Raw genomic sequence first — 23,350 nt, 5'->3', positions numbered from 1 at the left:
CAACCACCTGTTCACCTCAAAGTTGCCTGCAGGGCCCGGCCTATAACAGACACCTTCGCTCATAAAAGCTATGGAGCCCAAGACTTTGTCCTCCTCTGGGCCAGGGGCAGTCCACCCATTTAGCAGAGGATGGGAAAATCCAGCCTTCGCATCACACACCCATCACTGCATGCCGTTTCAGCCCCCGAGCCACCGAGTAGAGAAAAGAGTAAATGCTTTTCAGTGAAGGAGCAGGAGCTGTACTTGTTTTCCGTGAGAACTACAGTCCTGACGGCATTGAAACCATAAGCCCAGTGAACTCCCCCTCTGTCCTCCACGAGAAAGGGATGAAGCTGACCATGTAGAGCGTGCCCCGAAGCTCCCACAGAACCAGACGCTCCGGCTTTGACTCCGGCCTCGGGGGGCAGCCCGCTGCCACCACCCCGCCCCACCAGCGATGCCGCCTGCCCCACGCAGAGCATGCCCTGCAGTTCCCACAGCACCGGCCTGATTCCAGCCTTGGGGGACAAACCGCTGCTGCCACCCCTGCTTGCAACCGCCCCACCAGCAATGTCGCCTGCCCCACGCAGAGTACGGCCCCATGGCTCCCACATCAACAGCCGCTCCGGTGCTGATTCTGGCCTTGGGGGGAAGCCCGCTGCCCCCACCCCCACGCCCCCACTCACAACTGCCCCGCCAGCGATGCTGCCAAAGCAGAACCCACCTCCCATTCCTTGTCCTCTCTTACTTACCTATTTGAGATGGTGTAGTTGGGCAGCAGAGAGGGGTGCAAAGATCCTGCCAACTCGCCTTTGCTGCAGACAACTTGCCTGTGCAAGTTGTCTTTTAGCACGCTCAGCAGCAATTACTATTGGCTTTTGAAAGCCAATAGAGGGAGTAGCACAGCTTGTGCAAAAGCTTTTTTTTGTGCAAAAAAAGGGTGCCAGAACACCGTTCTGAGTGTTCTATGAGGAAAAAAAGCCCTGTATGTATGTGTGTGTGTGTGTGTGTGTGTGTATACATACATACATACATACATACATACACATATATTTAAAGATATGAGTCTCCATAAATGATGCTGCCATTTCAGCTGGTTGTTCTTTCTTGCTGTCATCGTCCCTGTCCATGTTGGTTCCAAGTCCTTTACTGTCGCTCATCAGTGCCATCTGTCTCCTCATTGTTTGCTGCAATGTGTTGCAACTCAGTGTTGCAGCAAATGAGGAGGAGGAAGCAGACGGCAACTGAACATCAATGTTTGCAATAGAAAATCAATTATGTGAAAGGAAATTATGAAAAGAATAATACCAACTGCTAAATGCTATTTTGCTTTATTTTTTAATATATGGCCACATGTCTTCAAGAAAGCACAAGACCACGGATTAGACACTGAAGTTCCACCCATCTTTCTCACTATCATGTTTTGATATTAAAACTCCTTAAACTCTTTAAAACATGATGTTCATAAGAAGGACATGTTTTTATAAATGACATAAAACTGCTCACAGTCTTGCACAATTGTAATATATAATCCTGAATAAGATTATATGGAATCTCCCCAATATGATTATTCCAATCCAATAAACATTTTACATCAACATTGGAAAGTCAAAAGGGAAAGAACAGGGTTGTAGTGTTCATACACAATCTTCAACTAAAATAAAAACAAATCAGCCAACTAAGTTTCAGTTCTACAGTCATGCTACATTTAATAGAAATAAAATGTATGTTCTAACATAATAATTAGAAATGTACATTCAAATATAATTATTGAAAATCTGATTTTCTGATCATCTTGCCTGAAAAATTGTAAATATTATAGGCTGCCCAAAAATTCAAATAGTGCATGATGGCAGGGAATCTTTCAGTTTTGATATTCTAATGTGATCATTTGAATGTTGAAGAGAACTCATTTTGAGGAAAAGTCCATCATGAGAATTATTACATTTCACTTCATGCAGTAGAACTTTTGATTAACATTCTATTGCATTTTTGAAGCAATTAATAAAGAAAAAAGGTGATTTTCAGCATTGCTGAACGTGTTCATGGAAAGCCATTACTTTCAGATTCATTGTATTGTGTGTATATATGTGTGTGTGTGTGTCTGTGTGTGTACTGTAAGTATACATTCTTCCTCTTCCTGAGTAACAAATAAAGAATGAATTTTAGAAAGAATACATTCTTGTGTTCTAAAACATTACCAGTATTTTGCATGATAAATACTAGAAATAAAGAACTATTTTTATCCCTGTCAACTGCATTATGTAAAAATAAAATAAAAATTTTATCTTCATCTTATATGAATTGTTCTAAATGCTCCATATAAAGTCTCAAAACCATTCTAAAATTCTGAATATCAGCAAGAGAAAAAACGTTAGTTTTTCTTAACAATATCTTTGTCAACACAATTTCAGTGCTGACTGATCACTATAATAGATTTAAAGTTCAAAAGTATAAAAATAAGATAGCTTGTTTCCAAGATAATATAGTGGTGCAAGGTCTCCTATTTATTTAGATGTATGACATTTTAAAATATTATGCTAAGTAGCTATTTCTACTGAAAGGAGTTTGCTATTTCTGATTTACAGTAATGATTCTGCTTATCATCACTTCACATATGCTGTATTAAAAAAAATCTTTCTTTTCCACTATTATCAAATGTTTGAAAACTTCAACTTTCTCAGAAACTGTCTGAAAGCATATTTTAAATTAATGTTTATGATAATTCTACTTATAACACTTTCAAAGTGGGTGATGACAAGGTCGTGAGTCATTGTAGCATGGTTTTCCCATTCTAAGTAGGGTCATGACTGGTGTACAAAGCTTCCTGCCACAGCTTTTATCTGGTGTTCTAGCAAGAACTATGAATTCAAAAGAACTCAAGTCATAACTACATCCTTCAAGGTCAGTGCCACCCTATCAAAAGACATAAACCACTTTTTCTTTCAAAGCAACTTGTAGTATTAATCATCTGCAAGATCCATTTTTCTAAAAGAAAAATTGTGTTTTGCCCTGGATTTACTTTATAAATTTTGCAATCTATTCTACTGTTTTACTCTGTTGACTATGCAGACATAGTCTTAGTTTAAATAATTTTATTGTGATTAGTTGACATACATATAGCACTGCACATAAATGCTTTTCTCTCAGAGACAATTGTGCTGAGCATGATTTAAATGATGTTTATAAAAGTTGGAGGAAAGGGTCAACTGCACTGGTCCAGTTTAATTAACAAATACATCATATAAGTTCAGTGTATTGTACATTCTGAGAATAGAATACAATATCTATATATATAATCGAAAGTTATAGTGGAAATGAGCTACCTAAATATAAAGCCTACAAATCAGAAACCTCAAGGGGAAAACAACTCAAGAAGCTTGGGAAATTTTGAAAACTAACATTATAAAAGTCCAGTCTAGCACAATAACGAAGAAGAAAAATAACAGCTCTCAAAAGAAACCAGCACGGCTGTATAAAGAACTCTCTGATAAGTTAAAAAACAAAAAAGATGAGTATAAAAAATCGAAAGAAGGGGCACATAACTAAAGCAGAATATCAGCAAATAGCCCAAGCTTGCAAAGATGAAGTGAGAAAAGCTAAGGCTCAAAATGAACTTAGACTTGCAGCAAAAGTCAAAAATAAAAATAAAAATAAAAAAGCTTCTTTCAACATGTGAAAAACAAGAAAAAAGTTAAGAAAATGATTGGTCCATTAGTGAGAGAAAGTGGCAAGAAGGCGACAAGCAACAGGGAGAAAGCAGAACTACTTATTTTCTGCATCCATTTTTACACAAAGGGAAAAAACAGTCCAACCTATCATAAACAGTGCCATATAAAACAGAATATAAATACAAGTTAAGATAGGCAGGACCTGTCCACCCTAGATGAGTTCAAATCACCAGGACCAGATGGATTACATCCCAAGGTTATGAAGGAACTGGCATATGTGATCTCAGAACCAATGAACTATATCTTCCAAAGATCCTGGAGCACTGGGGAACTACTTGAGGACTGGAAAAGAGCTGATGGAGTTCCCATCTTCAAAAAAGGGGAAAAAATGGATCCAGAAAACTACAGACCTATCAGTCTGACCTCAATACCTGGGAAGATTCTGGAAAAGATAAGCAATGAATCAGCAAACACCTAGAGGCAAAACAAAGTCATTACCAAAAGCCAACATGGGTTTGTCTAAAACAGATCATGCCAGACCAATCTTATTGCATTCTTTGACCAGGTGACAAAATTAGTGGACCAGAGGAATGCTGTGGATATAAGGGATTTAATAAAGTAGACCACAACCTACTACTTGATAAGTTAGAAAAATGTGGGTTAGACAGCATTAACAGAAGGATAGATTCAAGATCATGTGAAGTATTAATTTGTTGTTGTTAGCTGCGAAGTCGTGTCCGACCCATCGCGACCCTATGGACAACGTTCCTCCAGGCCTTCCTGTCCTCTACCATCTGCTGGAGTCCATTTAAGCTCACGCCTACTGCTTCAGTGACTCCATCCAGCCACCTCATTCTCTGTCGTCCCCTTCTTCTATTGCCCTCAATCTTTCCCAGCATTAGGCTCTTCTCCAGTGAGTCCTTCCATCTCATTAGGTGGCCAAAGTATTTGAGTTTTAGCTTCAGGATCTGGCCTTCTAAAGAGCAGTCAGGGTTGATCTCCTCTAGGACTGACCAGTTTGATCGTTTTGCAGTCCAAGGGACTCGCAGGAGTCTTCTCCAGCACCATAGTTCAAAGGCCTCAATTCTTTGGCGCTCAGCCTTTCTTATGGTCCAGCTTTCACTGCCATACATTGCAACTGGGAAGACCATAGCCTTGACTATACGCACTTTTGTTGACAGGGTGATGTCTCTGCTTTTTAGTGTGCTGTCTAGATTTGCCATGGCTTTCCTCCCCAGGAGCAAGCGTCTTTTAATTTCTTGGCTACAGTCCCCATCTGCAGTGATCTTGGAGCCCAGGAAAATAAAATCTGTCACTACCTCCATTTCTTCCCCATCTATGTGCCAGGAATTGAGAGGGCCGGATGCCATGATCTTGGTTTTCTTAATGTTAAGTTTCAACCCAAGTTTTGCACTCTCCTTCTTCACACGTAACACGAGGCTCTTTAGTTCTTCTTCACTTTCTGCCATTAGAGTGGTATCATCTGCATATCTTAGGTTGTTGATATTTCTTCCCGCAATCTTAATTCCAACTTTTGATTCATCTAGCCCTGCCTTTCTCATGATGTGCTCTGCATATAAGTTAAACAGGCAGGGTGACAGTATACAGCCTTGCCGGACTCCTTTCCCCATTTTGAACCAATCAGTGGTTCCGTGTCCAGTTCTCACTGTTGCTTCTTGGCCCACATATAGGTTTCTCAAGAGACAAATAAGATGGTCTGGTACTCCCATCTCTTTAAGAACTTGCCACAGTTTGTTATGATCCACACAATCAAAGGCTTTAGCATAGTCAATGAAGCAAAAGTAGATGTTTTTCTGGAACTCTCTAGCTTTCTCCATGATCCAGCGTATGTTGGCAATTTAATCACTAGTTCCTCTGCCTCTTCGAAATCCTGCCTGCACTTCTGGTAGTTCTCGATCCACATACTGCTGAAGTCTAGCTTGTAGGATTTTAAGCATAACTTTACTAGCATGTGAAATGAGTGCAATGGTGCGATAGTTTGAACATTCTTTGGCACTGCCTTTCTTTGGAATTGGAATGTAAACTGATCTTTTCCAATCCTGTGGCCACTGTTGAGTTTTCCAAATTTGCTGGCAAATTGAGTGTAGCACTTTTACTGCATCATCTTTTAAGATTTTGAATAGCTCAGCTGGAATACTGTCACCTCCACTAGCTTTGTTGTTGCTCAGTTTTTCTAAGGCCAACTTCACTTCACATTCTAGGATGTCTGGCTCGAGGTCAGTGACCACCTCATTGTGATTATCAGGGATGTTAAGCTCATTCTTGTATAGTTCTTCTGTGTAATTTTGCCATCTCTTCTTAATCTCTTCTGCCTCTGTTAGGTCCCTGCCATTTTGGTCCTTTATCATGCCCATTTTTGCTTGAAACGTTCCCTTCATCTCTCCAATTTTCTTGAAAAGATCTCTGGTCCTCCCTATTCTATTGTTTTCTTCTATTTCTTTGCACTGTTCATTTAAGAAGGCATTCTTATCTCTTCTAGCTATTCTCTGGAATTCTGCATTCAATTGGGCGTATCTTTCTTTTTCTCCCTTGCCTTTTGCTTCCCTCCTTTCCTCAACTATTTGCAAAGCTTCCTCAGACAGCCATTTTGCTTTCTTGCATTTCTTTTTCTTTGGGATGGTTTTAGTTGCTACCTCTTGTACAATGTTGCGAACCTCTGTCCATAGTTCTTCAGGCACTCTGTCTATCAGATCTAATTCCTTAAATCTATTTGTCACCTCTACTGTATATTCAACAGGGATATGATTTAATTCATACCTGAGTGGCCTAGTGCTTTTCCCTACTTTCTTCAGTTTAAGCCTAAACTTTGCAATGAGAAGCTCATGGTCTGAGCCACAGTCAGCTCCTGCTCTTGTTTTTACTGACTGTATAGAGCTTCTCCATCTTTGGCTGCAGAGCATATAGTCAATCTGATTTCTGTGTTGACCGTCTGGTGATGTCCATGTGTAGAGCCGTCTCTTGGGTTGTTGGAAAAGAGTGTTTGCTATGACCATCGTATTCTCTTGACAAAATTCTATCAGCCTGTGCCCTGCTTCATTTTGTACTCCAAGGCCAAACTTGCCTGTTATTCCAGTTATCTTTTGGCTTCCTACTTTAGCATTCCAATCCCCCATGATAATAAGGACATCATTTTTTGGTGTTAGTTCTATAAGGTGCTGTAGGGCTTCATAGAACTGGTCAATTTCATCCTCTTCAGCACTGGTGGTTGGGGCATAGACTTGGACTACTGTGATATTGAATGGTTTGCCTTGGATTCAAACTGAGATCATTCTGTCATTTTGAGGATTGTATCCCAGTATTGCTTTTCCTACTCTTTTATTGACTATGAAGGCTACTCCATTTCTTCTGAGGGATTCTTGCCCGCAGTAGTATACCTGATGGTCATCTGAATTAAATTCACCCATTCCTGTCCATTTTAGTTTGCTGATACCTAAGATGTCGATGTTCAGTCTTGTCATCTCTTGTTTGACCACGTCCAGCTTTCCTTGATTCATGGATCTTACATTCCAGGTTCCTATGGAGAAAAAATCTTTACAGCATTGGACTTTCCTTTCACCACCAGACACATCCACAGCTGAGCGTCCTTTCGGCTTTGGCCCAGTCGCTTCATTCTTTCTGGCGCTACTAGTACTAGCCCTCTGCTCTTCCCCAGTAGCATATTGGACGCCTTCCGACCTGAGGGGCTCATCTTCCAGCGTCATATCGTTTTGCCTTTTGGTACTGTCCATAGGGTTTTCATGGCAAAGATACTGGAGTGGGTTGCCATTTCCTTCTCCAGTGGATCACGTTTTGTCAGAACTCTCTGCTATGACCTTTCCGTCTTGGGTGGCCCTGCACGGCATAGCTCATAGCTTCATTGAATTACGCAAGCCCCTTCGCCATGACAAGGCAGTAATCCATGAAGGGGAAGTATTAATACCACTTTATAATTTAATTTTATTAGATTTATATACCGCCCTTTCCCGAAGGACTCAGGGCAGTTTACAGGGCATTTTAAAATCACACCAATACAAAATACAAAAGTTAAAAGACAATTAAAAAGATAAAATTATCCCTGAAAATAAAACCCCAGTTAAAATTCTCAGCCTGGGCCAGAGAGCTCAAAGAGCCAAGTCTTCAGGTCCCGGCGGAATGAACGCAGGTCAGGGGCAGTCCTGAGCTCCACGGCCACACTTGGAACATTGCTTCCAGTTTTGGTCACCATGATTTAAAAAAAGATTTTGAGACTCTAGAAAGAGTACAGAGAAGACCAACAAAGATGATTAGGGGACTGGCGGATAAAACATAAAGAACAGTTGCTGGAATTGGACATGTCTAGTTTAATGAAGAAAAGGACTGGGATTAAGATGATAGCAGTGTTCCAGTATATCAGGGTTGCCACAAAGGAGAAGGAGTCAAGCTATTCTCCAAAGCACCTGAGGACAAGAGGTAGGACAAGAAGCAATGGATGGAAACTAATCAGAGAAGCAACCTAGAACTAAAGATAAATTTCCTGACCGAACAATTAATCAGTGGAACAATCTGCCTTCAGAAGTTGTGAATGCTCCAACACTGGAAGTTTTTAAGAAGAGACTGGACAACCATTTGTCTGAATGGTATAGGGCTTCTTGTCTGAGCAGGGGTTGGACAAGACCTCCAAGGTCTCTTCTAACTCTATTATTAGTAGTAGTATTAGTATTATATAAAAAATTCTTATACTTAAGAACATATTTAAATTTCATATAAAATTAGTTTGGACATAAAAATTGATCTGAAATGAAAAAGAATTTGCATTTTTTACAAAACACTGTTTATATAAACACTATATATTTGGATTATCCGAATCCCAATATTTTGTCTATGTTTGCTGGGAAGTTTAATATTTGTAGGCCAATATATCTAAGAAACAACGGTTGGGAAACATGAGCTAATTTTAGTTGCATCTTTAGAATCTGTACCCTAATGAAGCATATTGAATACTTGAAGAATAAAAGTTAACTTAGTGGCATGACAGATGTTTTGGAGCAAATGGTGTATGATTGGTTGTATGTATGTGTGTAATCCCATTGCTGTAGTATTTTGAATTCTCCAGGCATAGTGCCTTCCAGATAAATGGATTTCCAGTTCCCAAAATTGTTAGTCATAATCTATGGAGATTCTCAGTCATCCAGGTCATAGCATCTTTGGGTTAGTCATAATCATACTAAATAGAGAATTCCTGATAGTACAAATAGAAAGTATTTATAATAGTGGAGCCTACAATAAGCTATGTCAGGGCTTTTCAACTTTTTCACAGATTATATCACTTTTAGGACATGACAATATTTGAGTACTACCAGTGCTTAGCAAGGTGTCAAAAACTTGATGACCAAAAAAAAGGGGCGGGATTTTGGGTTTTACTGATTAGATTCATTTGTTGTTATAGAAATGGCTAGTTTATAATATTATGAAAAAGTAAAAAGTTGAAATTCCTTCTACTGCAACAGAGGAACTCTGTTCTTTTTTCCCCTAACTTTTCCCCAATTTTTCCTCCTCACTGTCTCCTACTATTTGCTTTTGTAGTTTTGTATTTTATTCTATAATCTAATAAACTATTCTAAACTGTAGAAAAAAAGAAAAAAGTACCAGTTTTAATTTCTTCGGTGGCTGTTCCTTTGCTGAATCACTTTTCTTTTGCACTGACAAATGTATGATGAATTTATCCATGTTTATTAATATGCACCACTACCAGCTAACTCAGGGGTCTTCAAACTTAGCACTTTTAAGACTTGTGGACTTCAACTCCCAGAATTCCTCAGCCCTCATGGCTGGTTGAGGAATTCTGGGAGTTGAAGTCCACAGGTCTTAAAGTTGCTAAGTTTGTAGACTCCTGAGCTAGCTGGTTGGCTCTTCTCAGCTCTTCCACAGTGTTGTAAGAATGCACCCTCCCCAATCCCTTCCCTGTACCCTTAAAGACACAGTAATCAAGTGCAAAGCAAGAAAATAAAGAAACACAAACTCCGTTTTTTTTCTCTTTAAGCTGCCTCAGGTGTGTCAACTGTCACAATGTTGCAATCCCCCAGACAGAAAGCCTCCGCAGTTGTGAAAAGCTTTAGCTTTAAATTAAGCCAGTTTACCTTCAAAGAAAACTTTCTAAAAGCCACAGACAGACTCAATTTATTTTCTTTTATTTATTTATTTTATTTGATTTGTATACCGCCCTAATTACATTTGTTTAAAGGGATTAAACCTTTCCTGTTGTCTTTTTTCCCCTTCCCCCACCCAAACCACGTTGTTTTATAGCCTCTCCTCTTCCCCCCCCTTTTTTTTCTTCAGTTCACCTCCAGCTCCAAGCTGCTTCTAGAAGCGCCAAGCAGCTGGAGCCCTGCCAGCTCCTGGGGCTTCTGCTGAGCCCAGACAGTCCTGTAGCTGCAGCTGCCTCCCCCTCTCCCTCAGGCTTGGCTTGCTTAGGCCAGGGGTAGGCAACCTCAGCTCTTTTATGACTCATGGACTTCAATTCCCAGAATTCCTGAGCCAGCATAGCTGACTTAGGAATTCTGGGAGTTGAAGTCCATGAGTCATAAAAGAGCCGAGGTTGCCTACCCCTGGCTTAGGCTCATTCCCCTCCCCTGCTACACTTGGCTAGCAATCACGTACCACCTGTCATGTGGCAAAGTACCACAAGTGGTACGCATACCACGGGTTTGAAAGCCCTGAGCTATGTGAATGATCAGTCTGATTTTAATGTTCTAAACTGCAGCTCAAAACACAATTGTGTTACATACTTCAACTTGTTTCAGTAGAATTGTAACTTAGTAAAATAAAACCACTCCGTTGTTTTGTAATATCTTGACTAATCACTTTAAGATTAGACCACATTTGATTTTCTCCCATGTAAGAAGAGAGTAATATGTGTGTATGCTTTAGTCAAGCAAGCCTAAATGTTAAATAATGTACAGGATAACATTAGAGACTGTTCTCAATGACATATTCTAATATGCAATTGAAAATCAGCTTTCCCTTTGCACATTTAATCAATTGCCAGATGGTAGCTTTTATCACATTTATTTAATCTGAAATATATGTAGTAATTACATTAAACCTTTTCATTTAAACCTTTATTGCTGTCTCCAGAGAAACCAGCAATGAATTTGTCAGTGACACCCTAATGTAGATGCAACTTGGTAATACTAGACCTAATACTTTTTTCCAGTAGTATGATGAGACAGGGGCAATTAACCCTGTTGGGGAAAAAAACACAGAGGGTAAGGAAATGGCATGAACCAATAACTAAACTGCTTATTATTATACATGTAAAAATACTCTAGATAACCACACTCAGTCTTTAAATGCTCATAAACCAAATCAACATTATTAGGAGTCCATTTAGTTGTTCTAATACTTAATAGTAGGATGGAAGGAAGGGAGGGAGGGAGAGGAATGATTATAGTTACTAAAATTTTGCATTAATTTGGTTAACAGAAATTCCTATAAATAGGCTACAATTAAATATAATACTGAATAGTATTATATACTATTGCCTGGAAAAAAGTATGTTAAACCAGAATTTAATTGTTAAAATAAATAAATGTCATTTTATTAGAACAGAGAAAAATTACTCCATTAAAATGTATTGCTGCTGATGTATAATTTACCTTATCCTTTCTCATTCTTCTGATTCCCATCCACTACGTACACATAAACCAATATTTTAAATGGCAACCACTGGCAGCAATTTCTATTTAAAAACATAATAAGGAAAACTTCTTTTCTCTCATGTGGTGGCTTTGAGCTGTAGTGACACAATGGTTAGAATGCAGTACTGCAGGCTGATTCTGCTAACTGCCAGCAGTTTGATCCTGACCGGATCAAGATTGACTCAGCCTTCGCCTTCCATCCTTCTGAGGTTGTAAAATGAGGACCCATATATATATATATATATATATATATATATATATATATATATATATATATATATATATATATATATATATATATATATATATATAATTTATTTGTGGTCACAGACCAAAGTACAAGTGCAACAAAAGAAAAACATGGGGAAAGTAAAGTCATAGACAATTGGACACCAGAAGCCTTGGTTGAAGGGAATTACAACATTCTCCTCTAATAGTTACAGCTCTTAAAAGAAATTTAGAAACCTGAGAAGTGATGTATGAGGAGCCATCCCCTAGACAATATAAGACCAAATTACTAGCATTGGGACCAGAAGGGTCTATTTCAAGGAGAGACAGTAATTTAGTTCTGCCTGCGTTATACATAGGGCAGTATAAAAAGACATGCTCCACAGTTCCAACCTCAGCGCTATCACAGGGGCATAGTTGCTCGCTAATCAGGAGCCTCTTAAATCGCCCGTTGAGTAGTGCTGAGGGCAAGACATAGTGTAAAGCACTATGGAGTAATATCTAAGTCTAAGTGCTATTGCTATTGAACCATTAGAAATCAGAATGTGAATAAAACTAAAAAAGGGGCCAAGATGCACGGTATGCATTTAGCATATCTAGTTGAATTTTCAGAGAATTGTCACCACTCTGTGGAGAAAACATTTTCTGCATTGCTCATACCCCAAGAAATGGTCTGCTTTTCTTTTATTGGTAATTATTACATATATTTTTCTGGAAATACCAAGAGTTAAATAATTTAATGTCCTTCAGAAGTTTTTGATTTAAATTCCAAGGCCCCAGACAAGAGATTTATGGAAGGGACCAAGTGCTCTATTTCTAGATCCCTAGATATAGATCCTATCTGTGTCTTGCTCATGATATCTACAGTTGCTCATTGTTTTATTTCAATATAATTTATTCAACTTAGTTACCACCCAAATCTATCCAAATCTATTTTAATCCTCTGTTGCCACTATAATATTTTCCTTGCCTACCAAGTGAATTAAAAATAATTTAATAAAACTTGTGAATCCACAGAGAATTATGAAAACAGCACCGGGTGTAATTTATTTTAATTGATTTCCACACACTAGAAAACAAGAGATGCAAGCAAGATAGTTTCCACTGAAAAATATTCTTTTGTCAATTAGAAAAACCAGTTTAAGTATTAAAACATATATTTTCATTGTAAAATTAAGTTATATTAATAAAAAATACATTAATCAAAAATGTGTTATGCTCTAATTAGAAAAAGAATTTCAAATACATGTCAGGAAGCTGACTTTTTTTTCCAGAGAACCTTTTAACCAAAATGCATTTCTATGACATGGCCTTTAAATAAAATAAAATACTCTAACAGAGTGTTATAATCTATATGTAATATAAGTGAGATAGCATTTTGCCTGATATTGGATTGGAGTATGGCTGAATTGACATATAATGTGAAAAATTGCCCAGGACATTTTTTTTTTCCTATACTGAGAGATTCATGATACCTCTTCTCAAGTGCATGATCAAAAGATAAGTAGACGGATGAATAAAATAAACTGAAATGTTGATGGACCTTGAAAGATTTTTGAAGCCAATGGCTATTGTGCTAAACTATGGTTTAGATTTACATTGATTACTTTACCTAATACCGATGACATTTAGTTGTTCTTATTTCCAAATAATCTATTGGAAAGCAGTGATGATGAGAGAGAACACTGATGTTACCTTGTTTGGGTAATGAAACATCTGCAAGAAAGCAATCAAGCTCAGAGAGCACCAAGGACCTCCCCTATTTTACCTTTTTATGACTAAATGAAAGGAATTGCAGTCTGCCCATAGGTATTGTCTGGAAAGGGTTTTTTTTAATATTTTATTTCCATAAGACATTGTCTGGAAGTTGAAGCATGGCAATTTGACTTCTTTTCTTTTCCTGTTGGTTCGAAACATTTCACTGCCTATCCAAGTAGCTTCTTTAGTCAGAGCAAGTTGGTTGGGGAAACTCCACATATGTCCTCCAGGGAGCTTCCATTTCTCACCCAAATTGAATAGGCTTCTTAGGTGAGTAGACAGACAATTGTAGATTTTCAACTCCTAAATTGTCCTAGGTGGGTTTCTAAAAGTGGGTCCCTGGTGAACCTGTCAAGTGGTCTTTTCCTGGAGTTATGAAAAAGAAACATAAACACTTGGGATAGGTTGTGTATGAGATTTCCACTTCTATAGAAGAAGGATTTTTCATTTTGGCACTTCTTCTCAAACTATTTGAGAGAAATAATCCCTAGCAAGTCTTTCAGGCTGCTGGGGGGAAAAAAGATTGGGCTAGAAAAACTTCATGAATATATTTAGTAAGTATCACTCATGAAGTCTTAAGGAGAGAATATAGTGTTAATATAAGAAATGAAGATATAAACTGATAATAATTTTGGTTTCCTTTAGTATATTAAGTTTATTAACCTACCGAATATAAAGATTAGGTGAAATAATATCTGACTTTACATCTATGAAATAATGCAAAGTCAAGAACAGATAAAAATGGCAGCATAAAAATAGGAAGAGATAAACTGATAAATTTTGTTTTCTATTAATATATTAAGTTTATTAAAATGCTGAACATAAAGGTTATATGAAATAATATCGGAGTTCACATCAATGAAAATATTCAGGGTCCTGGAAAGAACATTATAAGCTTGGATCATCGTTTGAAAACGTCAAGCGACATTCATTCTACTTGAAAGACTATTCTCTAAAAATTGCATGAAGGCTGTATTTTATTATCAAACAAATTTGAATCCAGTGAGGGTGAGGAAGGTTTTGTTTTTTTTTTTTGCAAACTTTTCAAATTTATCTAGGCAACTTATTTTTGTTCCGGTACAGAGAATATGTTCTCCATATCAATCTGTTCCATTGACAGTACAGAATGAAGTATTAATATTGCATCTACATCTGTAGCAATATAACCAATAACATTTATTTTATCTATATCTCTATCTATCTTTATCTGTATCACTCTATAAAGTCCATACTGTATTTTTCTATATTAATATATTCTTTGGGGAGGGGGATTTTTCCAAAATTCTTCAATTTCTGCTGTCATATGAAAACAGGTGCATTTTCAGCTTTATTTTTCAATTATCTGAACTTGGGGGAAAATGTTCCATTGATAAGAATGTCATTTAGAAATGTACATGAATACGGAAAACAAACTATTTCAAAACTATTAAATATACGACTAACATCTTATGCAGATACTAATTATCAACACTGATGGGAAAGAAGATGTGGACATATTTGATTTTTATTTGCAAGCAAATGCTTCTCCTCTTTCTCCACATAATCCCACACATATTTACTTCCTGGGAGTTGCAGGCCTCTTACTTTTACCCAAATTATTGGTGTGTGTGTGTGTGAGTGTGAGAGAGAGAGAATCAAAATCTACCTTTAATTCACCCAGAAGAACATAGCAGGGAAGTACTAATTGTATAAGATAAAAGATAACTGAAAATGCATTTACTTTTTGTAATTCACCCGAGGGATTAGTCTTCTATCAGAAAACTAAAAAGATAACACATTGTTCTGTACATAATACATTCCTGTATGCTTAATGTTTTGACAATAATGATTGTGTTTTAGCTTGCCATATATTATTTGTAAAGATTTTTTTTGACATGACAAAAATGTCATGTTCCTTTATCATCAGCTCATATTTTTGAGGGTACCTTACTAAAATAATTTAAATAATAATAATTTTAAATATCTTAAATATCTGTGTTTTATATACTGATTATATTTGAAGCTGAATCCATATCCATTGGATGTGCTCTTAGACTGAAGAATGAGAGGGATGATTGTATTATATTTCTCTCAGAAGAAGAGTTGTATAACTTTGGGGTTCCCTTTGATTCTTCAAAGGCAATTTTTTTCTCAAGGTGCCAGTTTTTGCTTGGCGATTCGCTGTAACCACACTTGCCCAGGAATGTATAGCTTCAGGGCCCTAAATATTAATAATTTAAAATTTTGATTGCTGCAATTTATTCCATGGACGATCCTTAAAGATAGCACAGAGGTCAGAGCTGGTATAGTGTGTGTGTGTGTGTGTGTTTGTGTGTGTGTGTGTGTTTATGTGTGTACATCTGTTTGTTTGTGCCTGTGTGTGTATAAACCTTCAGGTAAATTGGATGATTTAATACCTATTTTCAAAATACATCTCTAGCCTTTTCCAAAGTACTAATTAGAATCTGTAAAATCTCAAACAGCTTCCATTCTAAGTATTAGAAAAGATGGTTTTTCCAATACCATCCAACCCATGTTTTAATATGGGGATGCTCTGAATCTGGTTCCACCTATCTGGCTTGCAGTATGCTGATTAGGAATAATCAGTATTAGTGTAGTGTCCAATTTTCAGAGCTGTCCCAGAATAAATACAGTTGTGCACCATGTTTTCTTGTTTTAAACAGCTACTTAAAACATGATTGTTTATCCAGGCATTTGTGGGATAGCATCTGTGGCAATATCAGACTGTTTTTGAAGAGAATTTTGTTTTTATATCATGTATTTAAATATATCCTATTAGTACACATATTTAATAGACACTTTACATGTCTTTTAATTGCCTTTGAGCAGATTACATTATTATCTTTTGTTTTATCGGATTATTTTCTTGTTCCTTTTCTGTGTTCCATTGTAGAATCCGTCATGAAGAGGACATGTATAATATTGATAATAATGACAACAACAACTAGAACAATAAAAATAATTATACCAGCTGAATTACTGGGGCATCTTAGAAACATTGATTATTTTGTAATATGATCAAGAACCAAACATGTTGCATTAGTGAATGACTTTCTTGTGAAGCAAGAGTAGAGGAGGTATTGTTGAAATTTCAGTTCTAGAACACAAGTCCTAGAGCTTGGAACCAGGCAGCTTTTATTCACAACAATTTTCTTGTCTTCTTGGCTCTCCCTCCTCTCTGTTGCCCTTACTGTTCTGTGTTGCCATAGCATTCTTTGATCTGTAAGAAGAAACAGCAAAAACAAATACAGGCTGAAATTAGGACAAGAACAATTGGCATTGTAGCAGCCAAATGTTTGCATCTATGCTCAGTAGGGATAACTAGAGAGACCACCATAAACAATATAGAATAGATCCGTAAACAATATAGGAAGTGGCAGAATGGTCATGACAAGAACAGTTGTGGGGTATTGTAACTTATATTGTGAGCTTTAGACTAGTGAAAATAGTGACTGTGCAGAAGTTCCCTTAGCTGTATTATCTCTGGCTGAAAAAAATATGCTCTCGTAAGTTGCTATTTATGACAGGAATTCCACAGAGCATCTCCCATGTATTCTATGGATTAGTCCAAGTGAAAAGTGCAAATAAAGCCATGCATTAACCAAATCATGACCAAAAGGAAGGAGAATCTTAAAAACTCATGATAGAAAAGTTATTATGAGTCATTCTTTTCACCTTTAGATAATAGGTTTAATATATTTTCTCATGTAAGTGGAGAATGAATGGTGTAAAGTTGGAAGAATCCTCCTCCCCAGACAATCCCATAGCTGATTTGCTATTTCTTCTCATCACGTTCATTCAGCATTTTTCCCCGTCTTCCGATGAGACATTTGAAAGGATGTTTTACTGCCATCTGCTTTAGTACAAGTAATAGTACCTGCATAATTCAAGGTGCTGGTAATGACCTTTAAAGCCCTACATGGCATGGGTCCGGAGTACCTTAGGGAGCACCTGCGGCCGGCATCAACTTCCCTCCACCCAGTGCGCTCCCACAGAGAGGGCCTCCTCAGGGTGCCACTGGTCAGAGAGTGCCGACTGGTGACCCCCAGGGGGAGGGCGTTCTCTGTGGGTGCGCCGGATCTGTGGAACCGTTTACTGGTTGAGCTCCGGATGGCTCCCAACCTTCGCTCCTTCCGACGTGATCTAAAGACCTATTTGTTTGAACAAGCCGGCCTGGTCTGATGGGTTTGGGTTTTATCACTGTTTTTATGTAATCTATTTGTTGTATTGGGCATTATGGTTTAATCTCTTCTTAATTTTTGTATTTCTGTATTTTAGTATTTATTGCCCTGTTCACCGCCCTGAGTCCTTCGGGAGAAGGGCGGTATACAAATTAAATTAAATTAAATAAATAAATAAAATAAAATAATGCATATCCCTGATAAAACACAGTCCTGGATGGTACAAAGAACAATATTATATTCAATAAAATAGGGGCATAGTTCTCCTTCATGGAGACTGGTGTAATAAAAGTAACCTGGTTCTAAATGTTGATAAAACAAAGGAGATCATTTCAGAAAGACCCAACAAAGTCATACTCCACTCAGTATCAAGGATGCAGCTGTAGAGGTGGTCAACAGTATTAAGTATCTAGGGGTGCAGATAACTAACAATCTGAGTTGGTCTCTCCACATGTCTGCATTTCCTGTGTCAGATGAGGAGAGCACATCTTTCTCCTTCTGTCCTGGCCACTTTTTACAGAGGCAAGATTGAAAGCATTTTAACAAACTGCATCACTGTCTGGTTTGGTGGCAGCAGGGCCTCAGATAGAGAATGGTAAGGACAGCCAAGAAGATTATAGGAAGCTTGCTTCCTGGGATTCAAGATGCTAGTTATAAGTGCTATGTGTTTAATGCTCAAAACATTGTTAGAGACCCTACACATCCACTTTACAGTCTGTTTCTGTTGCTCCCCACTGGAGGAAGTTTCGAAGTATTTCTAGGAGGATTACTCGATTCTGTAATAGCTTTGTTCCCTATGCCATCCGTCTGGTAAACTCGCAAGATTTGTTTGTTCGCCATGTACATGTATATATAACCAAAACTAGACTGTTGTTTCTCTGTGTCATAAAATATATGCATAATTCTGTACTTATTTATTTATTTATTTATTTTTGTCACATTTACTGTATGTAGTGTATATGGAGGTGGTGACCCTTTGAGAACTGAATGCAATGAAATTTCATTTTAATGTATGCCGATTAGTGTACATTCAAAGTGACAGTAAAGTTATTAGTTATCATTCTTTTCAAGGAACAAGAGACAAGATATGGGCTATAAGAAAGATGAAACTAACATGTACTTCACATTGGTTGATAGGAACCAATCAACACCTTAGTCCATATGCAGAAATTAAAGATTACTCTTAAAGAGAATCTTTGGTTACAATACTCATATGTTACAAAATATACATAGCAATTTTCAAAATAATTGCTAAAATTAATTCTACGCATGTAAACTATTAGCATGATGTCAGTATACAATATCATTACAGAGTTGAAGTTTTGTTAAGTACAAACAAATGCATTTTAACATTACATGAGCTGCTTCTTGCACTTCAATATTCATAGCTATCATTTCCATCATGGCATTTGCCTGGATGGGAATTCTGGCACAGGAGATCCAACATATCTAACAAATGCCAAGTGGAGAAAACTATATTTAAGGCTAATAGACAAAATACTAGTTTTGGTACTTGAGAACAAGGTTTTCAAAAATAAATGGTCAATATGGCACGATTTCAATGTAAAATATCTGATGGATTATTAACAGCTATTTGAATTTGTTCCAGCGTAAATCAGAAGGCTGCTTTAAATTCAAAAGTTGAAAATGAACCGTATTCTTTTGGGCTGCATTTATATTTATCTGGTTCAATTCATGCAGATTCAGTCAACTCTGGGACTTGCTCAGCTATACCTTTTCTCTCCTCATTTTTTTTATTTCTAGAGAAAGAGGATGGAAATGACAAAAGGAATATATAAAGAATTCCCACTGAGATTCATTCCTATAAATTATGTATTATGTAGAGTCTATTCTACTGATTCTATCTGATCCCCAATTCTCAACTCCTTATTTTTGCTTCTATAAATAACCATGGATAGATTTTCAGTTATAGAGCAGTGAAGACAGGACTAGAAACCTCTCCCATTTGCTAACTTCTGATAGAAATTTTTCTTCTTTTTTCTTCTGCTTCTGTGTTGTGATGTCCAGAGGGCTGTATCAGTCTGGGACTACAAGCACTGCTATAGTGGTGATAAGAAAAGGATAGGGAAATAACTCCTCTGTGTATTCTTAAAATGCCATGTTCCTCCTTTCCATACACACACACACACAGAGAGAGAGAGAGACAGACAGACAGACAGATAATCCCTCATGTTATTTTAAATTTCAGTTTCAATACTTGGGTCATTTCATACCATCCTAAATAATCTACCTTTTTGTTACTTTTTTCCCCACTAGATCCCAATACTTTGGCTGGAAGAAATGTACCAGATCATGCTGTTATAGGAGGGATAGTAGCTGTTGTTGTCTTTGTCACACTATGCTCTATAATTCTTCTTGGTCGATATCTGGCAAGACATAAAGGTAGGATGGATTTAATCAAGCTGACATAAACTTTTATATTCTTTTCTTGGTCCCATGAAAACTCAGTTCTGATAAGAAAGCATCAGAATTTGTTTGTTTGTTAAGGTCCTCGTTTTTATCCTTGTGTCTGCAAAACCCATTAATTTGGATTATCTGTGGCAAAATAATATCTATTAATTTGTCCAAGGTCATGCTGGAAGTCAGTGACTCAGAGGATCTGACAAGTGAAATGGCAGTAGAGATATTGGTTTGTGCAATGCTACAGACTTTTATTTGTATATTTACTTGTTTAATTTATTATATCAATCTTCTGTATAAAGTATATGAACACCCAAACACCCACTAGCAATCAAAAATTATTGGCCTCAAATATTTATTGAAAATAAATAAATGTATTTTTTTTTAGTTTTATCTAAAAGTTATTTTACAACTTTTGAATTTTTTTTTATCTTTTAGATATTTAGGTTTTACTTTTTATACCATGGACAGAAAGTTTCGTACAAAATCCAGTTAAACAGCTTTCTACTGCTCTTTTTGTACGATTATATAATATCTCTAGATCTAGATATTTATATTTAAAATATGGTTTGAGGCAATTAATATTGTGTCCCATTAATAGCTACTTAAGAGTAAATTCATTTAAATGCTGGATAATTATTTTCTTCTGTTACAGAATTGTATTAGGGATTTCTAGTGCATTTTATCTAACATTTTTAAAAGAAGAATGTAACAAAGGCAACATTGCTTTTGTGTTAAGATAGTAATCCATTTAAATCAGTGAGACTTCTTTACAAGGGCATACGTTCAATCGGAAAACTTAAATGTAGCTTTTAATTCTTAATAAGCAGATCAGACAAGTTTATAAATAACTTTTCATTTTTAAACAGCTAGCCTGAAATAAGAATCTCGATTCTCTTAATTGCTGCAATAGTTCAAGAACAAAATGTTATTATTATTTTTAGTTTGGTTGTCTGCTTGTTGAGATTGATTGTCCTAAGGAACATCTTTGTCTTGGAAAAACTAATTCAACTTAATCTAGCTATACCAGCTTTCTTTGAGATGGTGCCTTAGAGAAGTTTTTGCATTGCAATTTCTGTCATCCAGAAATAGATTGGCATGTTTGTTGCAGGATGGTAGAAATTTATTTACACATTTCTGTAACAGAAAGAGAAAGCTATTAAAGAAAATAATAAACTTTTTTTTTCAAAGTTACTATTACATATTTTTAATCTTTCCAAATTATAATATGTCTGTCATTTTATCTCCTGTAAGCCGCCCTGAGTTGCCGTGAGTGAATAGGCGGCAATACATTTTTAATAAAATAAAATAAAATAAATACTAAAGTATTATTAGCACTTTATTCCCTTCTTAGAGGTGATTCAGTACCATAATAAATGTAAAAGTAGCTATGACAAAGGGTGGTAAATAGGCATACAGATTGTGAGTATTTTTTAAAGAGATATAAACTGTCTAGTCCTCATTCAGGTTCATAGAACTTACTAAATCATAGTGTGATTTTTTTTACCATACTGTGTCTAGTGTAATCAGTCAGTCTCATCCAAAAGCTGTTGTACATGTTCTCAAAGACACTAATTACAATAAGATACAAAGGAAATAAGCAATTATGATTACAACTTCTTTCTTCATTATTCAAATAATGGTATATACTTTCTACTTTATATGTGAATGCATTTGCTGTGTGTATATACTGATTCCCTGTAATGTCTAATTTCATCCCATATTAAGACTGCATTTGATATGAACTAAATATCAGCTTGCAAAACAGAAATATATTTAGCTTAGTTTCGCATCTTTTTTTCAAGAACATTCCAGTGCCTGTTAAATTTTACCAAATAGATATTACTTTTCATCAGCAACGTAAGGGGAAATATCCATGTTCTTTAGAATAAGCATCTATTAAAAATATTCCTGATTTATTGGAAGTTTAGAATATTACTGAAGACTAACAAAGCTGTTGGGCTACGGTTTATCCATATAACTTATATAAGCTACCAGATAATAGTTTAATCAACTAGCTTTTATAGTAAAAGTATAAGCTGTATGAGTAGTCCAGTGGGACACTCTAAGTGTCATTTTTAGGAGGACAAACACATGTTCCAATTTCCAAACCAAGCTGACTTTCCCATTAATTGAAACTGACTTGTTTTAAACATCAATAAAAATAAATATGTTACTGCAGAACAAAATTGAAGGTTACAGCAAGAATGCGGGCAAATATATCAATATACATATTTATCTAAGATATTTCCAATGAAATTGGAACTAAAAGTATTGCTAAAGTGTAGCTGCTTTTGAATGATGTATTAATCATTATGTGCAATTAACATTTTTGTGGAAGGAATAGAACTGCAAAAGTGCCAATTTTGAAATTTGAGATCATGCTGCTTGATTGATTTAAGATGAAGAAATGTTCTGTGTTTTATATCACAATGCATCCAAAACTAATTAAGGCCTTTCTCCAAAGCTTCTTATTAATGAATTTTTGTCAGTTTATAGTACAACAGACCCTTTCTGTGCAATTGATAGGCAGTTATGATAGCAGGACTATACAATTACTACTGCTTTAACAAATCCAAAAATCATTCAGATTCATGACTGATTCATTGCTGAATCTGAGAAACATTCATGGTAGAATATTATATGGTCTTTAACCTGGTCCACACCCAGACCAATTATTTTTGTGTTAGAAAATCCCATCTCTAAAGCAATATCAAAATTGTCTATATCTCTAACATTTGTCTTTTAATCGCACTGTTTCCTACAGGAACATATTTAACAAATGAAGCTAAGGGAGCTGAAGATGCACCTGATGCGGACACAGCCATTATCAATGCAGAAGGCAGCCAAGTTAATGCAGAAGAGAAGAAAGAATATTTCATATAGATGCAGACTTAGATTCTTTGAACACCACTATCCACAAGGCTGACTCTTGGAGAAAACTGGCTCTCATCTTTCTGAATTAATTTATCATGTCTCCTTTCTATCCTTGTTAAAGTGCATAATTGCTCTCAGTTGCCAGTTTGTACCAACAATCAGCCATGAACATATTTTTTCTTTAATTACGATACCATTCATAATGCAGGACATTTCTTATTGCCTAATCATCATATACATTGCTCTTTTAACATACAGTGCTTGAATATACAGCCTTAACAAATTTAATCATCATCTGTTCACATTTGGTTCTTCTACATTTTAAAGAAAGTGTTCCTTTTCTTTTCTTTTAATATGGTCCTTACCTATATTGCATCAGACCATTTTCATAGCAAATGTTCTTAGGTGAGGACCTAAATGTACTTACATAAACCATTACAAGTAAGATTAGAGGTTTACAAAGAATGTTTTATATATCGTCTGTAATTCAAAATCAGCCGAGCATTGAAACATTATGCCCTAAGAAACACTAATGAAATCATTCTGCTATAATTTTCTT

General features: G+C 36.4%; 1 protein-coding gene across 2 annotated transcripts in view; it reads left to right on the top strand.

Annotated features, from left to right (window-relative positions):
• The window catches only part of CADM2 (cell adhesion molecule 2), a 378,617-nt gene extending 355,613 nt beyond the window's left edge, over positions 1 to 23,004 (top strand). For both annotated transcript variants that reach the window (XM_081327196.1, XM_081327197.1), the window contains 2 exons: positions 19,771 to 19,896; positions 22,682 to 23,004. In XM_081327196.1, the coding sequence (XP_081183322.1) occupies positions 19,771 to 19,896; positions 22,682 to 22,800 (245 nt within the window). In that variant the 3' untranslated portion in view covers positions 22,801 to 23,004. The remainder of the gene's footprint in view (positions 1 to 19,770; positions 19,897 to 22,681) is intronic.
• The last annotated feature ends 346 nt before the right edge of the window (positions 23,005 to 23,350 follow it).

Source organism: Vipera berus (genome assembly GCF_964194415.1).
Source record: "Vipera berus genome assembly, chromosome: 4".
In the NCBI taxonomy this organism is placed as follows: domain Eukaryota; kingdom Metazoa; phylum Chordata; class Lepidosauria; order Squamata; family Viperidae; genus Vipera; species Vipera berus.
This window is presented reverse-complemented; position numbering and strand designations above follow the sequence as displayed.